The sequence below is a fragment of the Ahaetulla prasina genome, chromosome 2, assembly GCF_028640845.1.
Source record: "Ahaetulla prasina isolate Xishuangbanna chromosome 2, ASM2864084v1, whole genome shotgun sequence".
Taxonomy (NCBI): Eukaryota; Metazoa; Chordata; class Lepidosauria; order Squamata; family Colubridae; genus Ahaetulla; species Ahaetulla prasina.
In genome coordinates this window covers 136,664,068-136,678,193 of record NC_080540.1, presented here as the reverse complement: position 1 = coordinate 136,678,193, position 14,126 = coordinate 136,664,068, and the positions used below count along the sequence as shown (strand labels likewise).

At 38.4% G+C, this 14,126-nt stretch overlaps 1 protein-coding gene across 3 annotated transcripts in view; it reads right to left on the bottom strand.

Moving 5' to 3' along the window:
• Positions 1–14,126, bottom strand: part of RNF213 (ring finger protein 213) — a 129,148-nt gene that overhangs the window by 29,079 nt on the left and 85,943 nt on the right. For all 3 annotated transcript variants that reach the window (XM_058170850.1, XM_058170851.1, XM_058170852.1), the window contains 10 exons: positions 12,191–12,330; positions 10,170–10,324; positions 9,182–9,400; positions 7,232–7,413; positions 6,513–6,633; positions 2,623–2,723; positions 985–1,167; positions 708–865; positions 518–620; positions 133–247 (listed from right to left, as the gene is read on the bottom strand). In XM_058170850.1, the coding sequence (XP_058026833.1) occupies positions 133–247; positions 518–620; positions 708–865; positions 985–1,167; positions 2,623–2,723; positions 6,513–6,633; positions 7,232–7,413; positions 9,182–9,400; positions 10,170–10,324; positions 12,191–12,330 (1,477 nt within the window). The remainder of the gene's footprint in view (positions 1–132; positions 248–517; positions 621–707; positions 866–984; positions 1,168–2,622; positions 2,724–6,512; positions 6,634–7,231; positions 7,414–9,181; positions 9,401–10,169; positions 10,325–12,190; positions 12,331–14,126) is intronic.

Genomic DNA, 14,126 nt, shown 5'->3' with positions numbered 1-14,126 from the left:
CCCTCCCCCCCTCTTTCCTTTTCCTTTTCCTTTAAGGACAGCAACACTTTTTTCATGCAAATATAATACTCTTCCTCATCAACCTGTTGTCTCATGTTTCCCTCTAAAAGAAATCTGAAAAAAGACAATTACCTCAAAGCAACTGATGAATAGCATGTACAGCTCTATTTTATCTTCCTTGTCTATGATGTGATTTGTTTCCACTTGTGATAAATACCCTTGTACAGAGTCTTTCACATCGCTGAAGCTATGAAAAGAGAAAGCTCCATTTATCCACAAATAATGTAGGGATTGTTAAAATTATCTTTAATAATATTCACAAAATAAAAGAGTCATAAGGATGCATTTCTGCAGTTGTACAACATGGAGCGGGGAGAAGAATCAATTACGGTAAGTTTTAAAAAGCGATATCTGAACCGTAATGACACCTATAATGAAAATAGTTTGTGTAGCAGAGATGCTCTCTCTGAAGTAGAATATTCTACCCCAATGTATGCAGCCCAGTTGAAAATCTTACCTGTATTTCAGAAGCAATTTTAACACCGCAGAACGGATTACAGGAGTTTTATCCACCACATCATCAAAGGGGGACAAAGATTTGGTATATAAGCTTCCAGGGCCTAAGGATATAATGCAAATCAGTCTGGAGAAACAGTACAATCCTTCCCTTTAGGTTACAGCAATCTCAACAGATGTTATGATCCTACCTTTCAAAACTGACTTGTGGACAAACATCAGATTCAACAGCTCTACAATCACTGATTTCTCTGGAGGGTTATTGCCTTTGAAACACATTGTAGAAACCAGGTCTATGAAAAAATTGTTGCATAATTTACGGAACTCGGCATTTTTCTTTATGGCAATGCTGTGGAGAAAATGATAAGTTATTATTTATTTAGTAAACTACCAAGAAAAGTAGAGCCAATGCAGCAATTGAAAGTCCTCAGAAAAACTTATCTGCTGGATGAGAAGAACAAGGCTCACCTGTACTCCTCAGACACTGTGAGATTGTAATCATCTGGTAGTTCGACCAAGCAAAATGGACAGCTCATCTGTCCTGGCACCAGCCACTGTTTGATACAACCATAACAATATACGTGATCACAAGGAAGGTTTACTGGATCTCTAGGATCGCCCAAACATATTGGGCATGCGTTTAAACCAAACCTGTGAAATCAAGAGGGAAACATGTAAATAGCAATATGTACTTAATTACAGTGATCATAATGAAATAGCACCATAGATAAGCACTGTTCTATCCTTCACATTTGTTTTTACTTTAGTATTTGTATGCTGCCCGTTCCTGCTACTTCCAGAAATACAATAAAAGCAGGAAAATTACAATTAAAATGCCTTGCCAAGTAAGTTTGCTTTAAGCCCTCACTTCAAAAGGAGGGATTTGCTTTAACCTCAGTGCCAGTGCCTTCTTCTCCGTACAACTTCACTCATAGGAAAAATAGAGTTAATCACAGCTGTCTTAATGAATCTATGCAAAAACTCAAAAACAGTGTTTTCAGTAGTGACCTGAAACTGTCAGAGTAAGCAATCCTCAACTAAATTTGTCATAAACCAAGATCATTGTGATCCCCTTGCATTGGAACCACAAAGCCACCAACAACTAGAAAAATTATTTCAGCATGGAGGTTATATGCCAGACCTTTGGGAGGTTCTGCTACGTTGTGATTTGGTTACCATTTCTGGACCATCTTTAAGGAAAGCAACAGACAAAGCACACTGTAACAATTTGATTTTGAAGTTACTAACATATGAATCACCATAAATTGATTTTTTCCCTCCACATAATGATGCAACTGATTTATAGGCAAAGTTTTAAAATAAGTCCTTGTTGTCACTTATGATTCATGGCTGTTTAAGAACCCCAAACTATAAACCTGATTTTAAGAAGCATGTGACCACATTCAGAAGAGACGTTTCTCCTGAATCCTGATATCTAGCCCTGAGAATCAGCAGGCATAGTTTTACTCAATACATCAAAAGTTAAAATAATTTGAAGTTCTGTCTCTTTTGCTAGTGATTCCCTATAATCTTTATTGTTACCAATTGACTTAGATTTACTTTCTAGGCAAGAATTTTATTTCAAAATTAGGTGGCCTTTTTCTCTACTATTCACATATGAACAATTTGTAAATGCTCCCATTGTATGCAAGTCCACTGTATTATAGTCTGATTGTTTAAATTAGTTTGGAAAAAAAATCCGTTCTTCTTTAATTTTATTCAGATTTCTGTGTTATGTGACAGTGAGATAATAAGCATCGAGAAAAAGGACTAACACCTTGATGATATTGGTGCATATTTTGAACTTATGTCTGTAACCTTGTATAAGAATTTCTTCCATTGCTCTTTTTCCACCAGCATGGGGAAGGAGGAGATAGCATAGAAGATGAAAACACAAATCTATAAGAGCAGAAAGGGGACAGTCATTCATAAGGGCTCTTACCTATGCTACTTCTACCTACGAAGTTGTCTTGGGAGCCAAGTTGAGTTCTATAGGTCTTCACCTTTTTGTTAAATGCCAGGTTGAGTTCCAACAGAAAAGAAAACCCTTGTGATATTTTTGAAGACTTCCTTACAATACAGATCATTCCATTCCTAAAGTATTACCTGCAAAATGATTGACTGGCTTCTTCCTTGCACTGACATAGTATTCTCATCACTGCAGTGAATGTTCTCTTTGTTTTGATGTCAGAATCCCATTGAAAACACTGGGAGAGGAGAGTGGGGAGAAAAATGCCATCATTACAATTTCCAAAATCTGTTCTCTCATTTACCATTTTAAAAAATATTTAAAATGCTTAAATATCAAACCTTTTAAAAACACTGTTTTAATTTTAAATTAATAAGGAGGGGGGAAAAACACGAGGATGGAAGATCAAAAAGAAATGATTGCAAAAACCATGTTCAAATTGAGAAAAAAGCAAAATATCTGCATATTAAAATGACTTGTGAATTGTACATTATTTCAAAATAATTATGTTAAGATGTGAAATGAAATTAAGAAAGTCTTGTTAAAAATGAGAAAAGTTACAATTATCATTGTTTGGAAGAAGTTTTGATGTAAAGATAAATATATTATTACCTAGAATGATGCTTATATTTCTAACAATATCTGTTCTGAAAAATGATTTACCTTTTAAGCAATGATAAAGAAGATGCATCTAGATTTAAATGGCTGAATAAAATAAACCAAAGGGCTACATATAAAATTCTTCAAGATCCAAAGGAAAGAGAAGGATTACAATTATTGATTTTAAATTTTGCAGCCTGTTGTTTGGTTTAGATGAAAAAGTGGTATCGTTGAAAAATAAAAGATTGTTAGAATTAGAGTAACATAACAGAGTAACAGAGGTTCGATTGGCATGGCTTTTAAGCTTTTACTTTAAGTTAAAGTAAATGTAGATTATAAAAATCATTATGTGAAAAATGCCGTATTAAAAATATGGAATAAATACAAGCCCAGGTTGTGCCTGAAAAAACCTTTATTGGTCTCAGTGCAGGAAACATTTTACAAAACAGAAGAAATGGTTAAGTATCAAGATCTATTAATATATAGGAACTTGGAGAATTCAAGATAAAACCAAGAGAACAATTGACTACAGAGGGACATAGACAATTGTTTTTATATATTATTATAATATGCAAGAGAATCATCTAACATAGATAAAAGCTAGCTAGTATTGAACAACATGAAATTTGAAAATGAGTTATGTAGAAACGATTAACGTATGACTGCAAACATATAAAAACTTCTGTTAAATTATGAAACAGAAGAGGAACAAGTTAAGTACTGTATAGAGATGGATAAATGGGAGAGAATGCAGTGTTAACATTTAAGAGAAAATTTGTATAAAATGATGTATCATTGCTATACGGCACCAGATAAATTATCAAAAGCAGTATGAAGGCACGTCAAACCAATATTGGGAATGTGAAAAATATGAAGGTACATTTTACTATGCCTTCTGGACTTGTGAAAAAGCTAGAAAATTTTGGATATAAATACATACAATGATTGAATTTTAAAGATTAATACTGAAAAAATAGATCTCTTTTTACTTGGATTTATTGATAAGACAATTAGAAAAGACTAACGGGTGATTTTACATATGGAAACTGCAGCAAGATTACGGTATCATCCACAGTGGGGGAATATCAAAACACCCACAACAGATTGGAATAGATTGAGAAGAGGGCAGAATTGTCAGAAATAGCAAAACTGACCCATTTGGTTAGAGACAAAACAATTACTTTTATAAAAGACTGGAAAACTTTTGTGGACTTTTTGCTGAAAATGGAAAAAAGACCAAACTAGAAGTTGTGAATGTTCCAACAAATGGAAATTTTTAAGAAAATGTTGGATAGCCATTTGTCTGAAATGATGTAGGGTTTCCTGCCTCGGCAGGGGGTTGGACTAGAAGACCTCCAAGGTCCATTCCAACTCTGTTATTATATTATATTATATTATATTATATTATATTATATTATATTATATTATATTATATTATATTATATTATATTATATTATATTATATTATATTATATTATATTACATTACATTACATTACATTACATTACATTACATTATATTATATTATATTATATTGCCCTATACATTGTAAGCCGCCCTGAGTCTTCGGAGAAGGGCGGGATATAAATGTAAACAACAACAACAACAAAAAATATTATATTATATATTTATGGGTATGATGATTGAAAAATATTAAATAAGGACTGAAGGGATTTTTGCAATATCAAAGAGGGAAGAGGAATAATGAAGTGTTTCTAATGTTGGAAAAAAGGCCAGAAGTCACTTTTTTTCTGATTATGTCTTTAAATTTTTTTTCTGTTTTGCTCTTTGCAGTTTTTCTTTTCTTTTCTTTAGTTTTACATTACATTTGTCTGTTGCTTATGCAAATATTTTTATAAAAATAATAAAAGCATTGTTTTAATTTTAAGAGTTAATGGAAAGCTAACACACACTGTAAAGCATCAGTCTCAGTACTCATCTTTATTTCTAAGGAGACTTTAAAGGTATTCTGAGAAAATGAAATATTGGATGATAACACTCTAATGCTTTTTTGGATATGCAGAGGTGATAAGGAATCAGTTTGCCATTTCATAAATGGGTGTTTTATGATGGGCCAAACTCATAAAATACAATAGTGTCCGAAATATAGGTCTCAAAATTCCACCGTATGATCCAATCTCAAAACTCCACTTATTTTTCCTCCAAAACAAATGTCACATTCCTTAGTTTGAACCATAGACACCCTGATCAGAATATATTTAACTCTGAAATTATAAATGAGAAATATTATGACTGAGTGAAATGAAACACATAATGAAGTCAACCCAGTTGGAAATACGCAAAACTTTATGGAAGTTCTTTATGGAACTTTATAGTAGGGCTCTGTGTGGCTCAGACTGCTAAGACAGTCTGTTATTAACAACAGCTGCTTGCAATTACTGCAGGTTCAAGTCCCACCAGGCCCAAGGTTGACTCAGCCTTCCATCCTTTATAAGGTAGGTAAAATGAGGACCCAGATTGTTGGGGGCAATAAGTTGACTTTGTATATAATATACAAATGGATGAAGACTATTGCTTGACATAGTGTAAGCCGCCCTGAGTCTTCGGAGAAGGGCGAGATATAAATGCAAATTTAAAAAAAAAAGTAAACTCAGCAAATAAGGATCGCAAGAAGAGGAGAAAATGGAAGCAACAACTCACAAAAAAAAAGGGAGGAGGGGACATCAAGTGTAGCTTCTATTCCCTACAATTGAACAAAGAGCTTCTGAGGTTGACACAGTAATTAACCTAAACCAGGCGAGTCAAACTGGATGTGTCATGCTCAGGGCACGCCCGTCCTAGTTCCGCAAAGGCAAAAAAATGTCATGATACATCACGATACATGACGTAATCGAGTTTGACACCCATGACCTAAATATTTAAGCAGTGACGTCTATACACCCTTTCCTCATTTAGCAACCACAGTTCAGCCCTTAAGTTGGAAATAAAATGGTCACTAAGACAACATACGAAAGAAAGAAATGGAAAAGACACTGTAAAGAGCACGGATTGCTGCCATCTTTTTTAGATAAAGTTCTCTCATACAGGGTCCTGTGCCTGACCCATTATTTTGTTCATTTTCCCTTTTTTGCTTCCTCGCAGAGCAGAGGTTACCTAAACAAGGTATCTCTTGCTGAGTTGTTTTTCTCCAAAGTTTTCCTTAAAAAGTGCTAACCATAGTTAACAAGCCCAGGTCTTAAGTTGATTGGAATCCTTTCATCAGATGACTCTGCTGCTTGAAACTGACCAGACCTTAATCAGTTTCACATGAAGGCTTTTGTTGCCAGGCATAAGAAATTTGGTCATTAATGCATGATTGGTCAGAAAATGATTTTTTAATTAATAGAGTGCTTATATTGCTGAAAACCACCTAAATAAACGGATGCTTAAAGTGATATTTCCAATCAGGTGAGACTACCATTCTTACATTTTTAAGTTGCATGATATATTTCTTCACCAGGTCCTTCAGTTCTGGAATCAGCATTTCTACTCCAAGCAGCACATGCTCCACAAAAAGGGACATTGAGAAAATTCTATTCCATTGGCTCCTATTGGAAAAAAAAAAGCCTAGTTTATTAAAGAAAAAAAAGCATACTATCAAAAAGCGAAACTGAAAAACAATGGACTGTATAACAAAAAGATCAGCACTGCCTTTTACAAAAGCAGATAAACCTATGAACTCACATAGGTTCACATGCAATTAACCACTGCAAGTGATTAATTTGGGAATTAACAATTGACCCAGATCATCTTGAAACTGGGGTTAAGACGGGATGAAGTGCAGCAGGACAGAGGAACAAATGTTCTGCAGAAGTCTCCTGCCAAAAAGAAAGCTTAAAGTACACATTGATTCTCTTGAACCAATCTAGCTTCAAAAAAAATCACGACTGTTAAACATAGCATTCCATGTAGCTCTCAATATGCTTGTCACTTTGCAAATTCTGATCCAACCTGTTAGGGTTTAGATCACAGGAACTAAAGATGTTTAGAGTGTGCCAATTACCATAAGAAGTCAACTTATGAAGTTGGCCGGAAAAAAAACCAGCAACGTATTGACAACAGAAAAAAGCAACCGTAAAATGATCTTTACCACAACAGAAAGTAGACACAAATTAACATTTCTACAACCCTGAACTTTTTACTTACTTGACCTCTTGGAGCATTTGGCTGCATTGGCTTCCACTGCCTTGGCTGCAGTTTGCTGCGCACACAAGTTCAATGGGCATTTGAAGGTCTTTCACCTGCTGGAGCCATGCACGAGTTTTCCATTTCAGGACTGCCACGGATAACATTTCAGTACAGGCCAGCGCAGCGAACACATCTAGCACCTATGGCAAACAGGCATAAAGAAGCCTCTTACCAGACCCGTGTGATGCAAGAACATAACACTTCATCTTTCACTGAGAATTACATTATTGAATCTAGGCAACTTTTGGTAAAGTAGAATAAGAAAACTACCTTGGGTTTTGATGCCCTCACTCAATCGTTGTGCCTTGTGTTTATGGCTTTGTACTTTGTTAAATAATCTGACTAATATAGTGGTATAAAAATCAAATAAATAAATGGTTCCCTAAATAAATACAAGGAGTTCTCATTTAGCAACTGCCTTGTTTAGCTACTATTCACAATTATGATGGTCATGGAAAAGTAATTTTATTATCAATCCTTGCCATTCACAATCTTTGCAGGTCTGTACAGCAAAGGAAAGCTGCAGTAAGATATAATCACAGCCATGATTTAAAGACAGTTTTGCAAGCACTTTGCTCAATAACTAAATTGCCAGTCCCAATAGCAGTCACTAAATGAGGACTACCTGAGGTTCCCTTCTGTAATATCATTAGTGATTACAGGTGGCTTTTTTCCTGTCTGTCCCATCCACCAGTTTTAATGGCCTCTGTTTTACATCCTTTGATTTCTGTTTGGCTTTTTGATTTTGACTTATATTTCTACTGTCTTCCTTTTAAAATCCCTATTTTTCTTTTCTTTTCAACTTTGCACTTCTGGTTTTCAGCCTACTTTGTTTAATGGAAAACTTTTGTAATTTTATCACAATATTTTGAAATTAATTACCTACATCTTATTCAGATTTCTATTTTATTTATGGGAGAGTAAATATTTTATCTATCCCATCATCATCATCATCATCATCATCATCATATTTTAGCCATTGTTTATCTAACTGCATGATGAAGGCCTCTTCTGCATGTTTCCAACTAATACGGTTCTGAGCTTTCTTTTGCCATTTAGGCCTGCTATACTTGCTGATGCCATTAATCCATCTTGTTTTAGATCTCTTTTGTCGACACTTTTTATCAAGTGGGATCCATTCTATGACTGCCTTGGTCCACCTGCCATCAGCTCCTCTTGCTATGTGACCAGCCCATTTCCACTTCAATTCTTTTACTTTCTTGATGATACACTTTCATTAATTCTCTAATCCATGTGCAGTCTTATAATACTGAGCATTATAATCCTATCTTATAATGCCGAGCATGTACCTTTCCATGGCTCTTTGTGCCACTCGTAGCTTTTGTATCAATTGTAAGGTTAGTGTCCACGTTTTACTGGCATATGTTATAGCACGTAGCACACACTGATAAAAAAAATTTCTCTTCAGGCACAGGGGAAAGCAATTCTATTAAGAGACATGATGGCACAGTGTTTAGAATTCAGTACTGCAGGCTATTTCTGCTGACTGCTGGCTGCCTGTAACTTGGCAGTTCCAACTCTCACCAGGCTCAAGGTTGACTCAGCCTTCCATGATGGGTAAAATGAGGACCCAGTTTGTTGGGGGCCATAGGCTGACTCTGTAAACTACTTAGAGAGGGCTGTAAAGCACTGTGAAACGGTATTTAAGTTTAAGTGTTATTACTATTGCTATTATTTGATCCTGCTTGGGAGATCCTCCATGTATTCTCATTACAAAGCAAATACAAGCATTAGGAGCATAGCCGGTAAAAAGCATTTTGAAGATATGCCTGGAACTCCTGCTTTGCAGACAGATTAATTTCTCCTGGCTAAGAATATAGAGAGAATCCCAGTTCCCCCTACGCCCAGGTGTCATGTTTTTCTATTAAAGTTAAATGTTACACCTACCATTTGGCTTTGCAACATGCAGCTTCCTTTGTTTGCTCTTTGCTCAAGGGTATGAAGCACTTCAGGGTACACAGCAAGAATGCGGGAAAGGTTCTGCAGACGACTCCTAAACTGATGATAAGCAAGGTGGACCCAAGGAAGGGAGGGCACTCTTGCTTCTGCACCAGAAGAGGTGGCCTTCATTTCTTCAACACAGGACAAGAGGGCCACTTGCAGCATCTGAAAATATACAGCAGCATATTTGAAGGCGATTCTCTTCACAATCTCCTGATGAGTCATGAGAATTTAAGTCAGTAGTAAACCTGGTCCCTACCGCCCATTAGGGCGATACTGAAGCACTTTCTTTCTTTTTAATTTAATTGACTTTTTAAAAAATTTTCATAGCATTATTTAAAAACATTTTCATCAGGTTTTCATAAAATTCCCGGTGACAATTTAAATTTCTGAAAATATACTATTTGTATCGCCCGCGCATAAGTTTAGTTCACGTTATGTAAGTGAAACTAAATGGCGCTATCATGTGACCGCAAACAAAAGAGCCTCGTCCCAGAATAGCTCGCGCATCTCCCCCCACACCACCCAGCTGTAACAGACAAGCAGAGCTGGTAGCCAGCCCGCCCCCCCCAACCCAATCCATGATGCACGAGAGGCATGTGCAGACGACAATGCACAGCGCAGGCTCTTTTGTTTGTGGTTGCACTGGTCAATACGCAATTAGATTTGTGAAAGTGAGCACGAACCAGTGGGCAGTTAGAAAATGTTACTAGTAACAGAGATACAAAAGTGGGCGGTAGGTATAAAAAGGTTGTCTACCCCTGATTTAAGTAGACTTTCCAATATATGGGAAACACTTATCTGCATGTCATAAAGCAGGAATTAAGTGCCAAGTCTACCCACTGACTGGCACATATTACAGCATACAGTTTTGGGGGATCATGAAACAAGCTTTTGACTCTCATATCTAGCCATCTAGGATTGAAATACGCACATTTAGCTCCCTCTCTGAAGTCACACCCATTGCCAGGAGAATAAAGTCTCTGATGTAATAATGAAAAAAGACGTCCTTCTCTTCCTCTGAGTAGCAAGCAATGTGTCGCCCCAGTGGTGTCTGCTGAAAGATGTCTAGAAACTTCTCTCCATGGGCTGGAAAACAAAATGGGATTTAAATGGTTTTGCATCTCCTCCAGAAATAAAGTCAACCAGTCCTCTTTAACACATAAAACAAATTCAGTATGAAAAATACAATTTTCTTCATTTTGTGTTTTACTTAATTTATCAAATTTTTATTATGTGACTTTGTGACTTTGAGGAGTTTACAAATGATAGGTGCTATTTAATTAAGATGGATTTAAAATATATATATATATATGTACTGATAGAAAGCTCTAAATTACTTTTGTATGTATAAAATGAGTATGTCTGCCAGTTCTTAAAGTAATGCGGAATAATATTCCAAAGTTTGTAAAATATTATGGACTAGTTTTGAAAGTATGAGAATGTGTATAATCCCCCTCAGCAAAGAGAAACTGAGATGATTAAAATTGATTCTTTTATCCAAATAAGAGATTATTTTTACCATACTTTTCAGAGTATAAGACGCACTTTCCTCCCCTAAAGTGGGTGAAAACCTCTGTGCATCTTATACACCGAATGTTGCCAAAGCCCCGCCCACCTGTTGGCCCCCATCCTTCAGCCGTTTTTGGCTTCTGCGCATTGTGTTTTTGGCCTCCGAATACTCCATTTTAGACCCGTTTCAGACTGCAGGGATCGCCACAACACAGCCAATCACCGCCTCAGCCCACTGCGTTTTCAGCCTCCACGCGTCACATTTTGGCCTCCGCACACATCGTTTTTGGCCTCTGAATGTCCCATTTTTGGCCAGTTTCAGGCGGCAGGGGTCAGTGGCAGCAGCAATCCCCGCTGCCTGCAACTGGCCAAAAATGTGATGCAATGAGGCCGAAAATGCGATGCGTGGAGGTGGCGATTGGCGGTAATGTGCTGTGGCGATCCCGGCAGCCTGGAACTGGTCTGAAATGGAGCAAGCAGAGGCTAAAAACGTGATGCGCGGAGGCAGCAATAGGCTGTAGCACGGGTGAAGTCCAGCAGGTTCTGACAGGTTCTGGAGAACCGGTAGCGGAAATTTTGAGTAGTTCGGACAACCAGCAAATACCACCTCTGGCTGGTCTCAGAGTGGTGTGGGAATGAAGTTTTTGCAATATTCTTTCCCCAGGAGTGGGGAGGGAATGGGGATTTTGCGGTATCCTTCCCCTGCCATGCCCACCAAGACACACCACGCCCACAGAACCAGTAGTAAAAAAAAATTTGAATTTCACCACTGGGCTGGTGCGATCCCCGCAGCCTGGAACAGCTGATTGGTGGTATTCCGGAAGACCAATCCAACCGCCAATCAGCTGCTTGTGCTGAATCAGGGTGTGATAACGTGCTGAAACTGATCAGGCTGTTTGCTGCAAGGACGCTAGCCAGATTAATACTGATGGATGCTGGTAATCAGTGGCAGATTTTTTTGTTTGTTTTCCTCCCTGAAAACTAATGTGTGTCTTATATTCCAGAGCTCCAGATACTCTGAAGAATACGGTAATTTGTCTCTATTTTGAAACTGCTTCCGGATTTTGTGTTTGCAACAGGAAAAAGAAAATGAAACTTTGATTCTGTTTTTGTAAACTAGACAGGCTTATTGTTACAGAAATGGGTTGTACATATTGTTGTGTAAAAGCAAAAAGCTGTGGTTGTAATGCTACCTTCCACTGTGCTAAAGAGTTTTTCTTTTTTTTTTCTCACATTACATTACATTACATTACATTACATTACATCCCCTCTTTTTCTCTCCTTCTCTTCTTACTTTTCTATGTTCCTTTCTATTTTATATTTTGGTAAACTAATAAAAAGTTTAAAAAATCAAAAACAAATGATAGGTGCTAATTTGAGCCAAATTTACCCAAGTTTTTCAAACAAAGGGACCTCTTTTTAACTTCCCCCTGATATTCTCACCTTCATTCTTAGTGACATGTTGTGCTTGAACCCGAAGATCTTCCAAATAATCCTTTATCTTCCAGCTGAAAGGCATTTTATTGCCAGCCCCTGTAGACACTTCCATGTCATTTTGCACCTGAATTGGTTTTATTTGAGAGCTAAGGAAGATAAAGTAAATTTCATATGAACAGATGCTTTTTCAATATATTTTGAATATATTAATGTAAAAAAAGTCAAGCAAGATATTCTGAGGTATATTTTAATTTAGTACATATAAAAACGTGATCAATTTAAAAACCGATACTGAATGGATTGGTGGCTGTATTTAATACACAGATTCCTATATATTAAATAAAGAAAATACCATAGCATAAAATAAATCTGTTTCAATTTGTTCTACTGAAACTCTCTCTTTGTTTACCTCACTCTTTCATCAAAATGTTGGTGACTGGAGAGATTTCCCTCCCTATCTTTTAACTATGTTCAATAGTAATGTTCAATAGTAGTGGTATCTGGGATAAACTTTTAATAAACCTTTTTTTTTAATAAGCTATGCTCATTGAAAAATGAACAATTGAAACCAGAGAGAGAAGGCTCTGCGCATGCGCGAGATGGCGGCTCGCTAGAGGATCGGAGCTGGCGACGGGATGGTCTCCTGCGGATGGCGGCGTCCTGGCGGCATGCCGAGCTGCTTGCGCCCCCCGGCCTGCTGGGTCATCCTCTCGGCAGACGTGGGAGAGGTCTTTGGACCTTCTCGGATTCACGGCTGCTGAGAACGAGGCCGGGAGGGCGAGGGTGAGCGGCGAACAGCGGCCATTTTCCAAGGCGCGTGGTGAGGCCGCAGCTCGTCTTTTCTCAGATGTGAAATGAGGCCGCTTGTCTTTCCTCCCGCAGTGTTCCGACCTTCCCCCCTGCCTTGTTTCAAGCGGCGGTGGGGGTGAAGGGTTGTTTCCGGTTTCTTGTCGTCTTCCCTGCCTGAGACTCTCTACCATGATGCTCCAGCCTCGCTCCTTGCCGCGTTGGGATCTGCGGCGTTTTACAGTTCACTGGCCCCCCTCAGAGGTGCCTGGCTTGGCCCTTGGAAAAGGCCTGGTCCTGCGGAGTGGTCAGGCCTTTGGGCAGGGCCTGGACTCTTGGAGTGAGTGGCCTGCCTTGGAGAGGTTCTGGCCTTGGAGCAGTTTGGCAGAGGGCGGCGGCGTGGTAGGCGTCGGAGGAGTCCTGGCCTATTTTGGCTTGTTTCCTCCTAATAGTGCAATGTCATCCGCACTTTACATGGCCTTTTGGGACTCTTTGGCCATGATTGGTCCCTTGGGACTATTGTGGAAGACGTCTTGGGACTGGTTTGCGATCTGCCGGGGGACTTATCCGGAAACAACGATGGGCACCAATGGCGGTGATGGAAGCGCCACCTACCTCATTTTTAAGGATTTTAGGACTGGGCCATGGACGGATTAGCAGTATATTCTGGACTTTTTAAGATCTTTTGACCAGGACTTTATTATGGATTAGTTGCCATAAATGCTATCTGTCTATTTTTTTTCCATCTTTATATCATCTTTGTCATCATATGCCAGCCCCCATTTGAAGAGTCATCAGATAATGGGTATCCATTTGAGGAACTATCATATAATAATATTCTGCCATCCTGGGACAGTATCACCTCTCGCCGATTCCTATCTTATCTATGCGATATTCTGTACATGAACTCTTGCGCCTGCGAAGTGCCCCCGCCTCGCAGGAGTGGCCTGTGTCATTACCGAGGGCCGGCCTCAATGACGGGTCTTGGGACCCACAGAGGTGGAATGCGTCTAGGAAGAGCCTCTGGGGATTTTTAGATAGGGAATTTTTAAGGGGAGGGAGGGTGTTGGGGGTAACCTGTCGGGGGGGGGGGCAGTTCCTGCGTGCGCTCGCGGCGTTTGTCTAATAGGTTCGAAGATTATGGGGGAGGATTGCG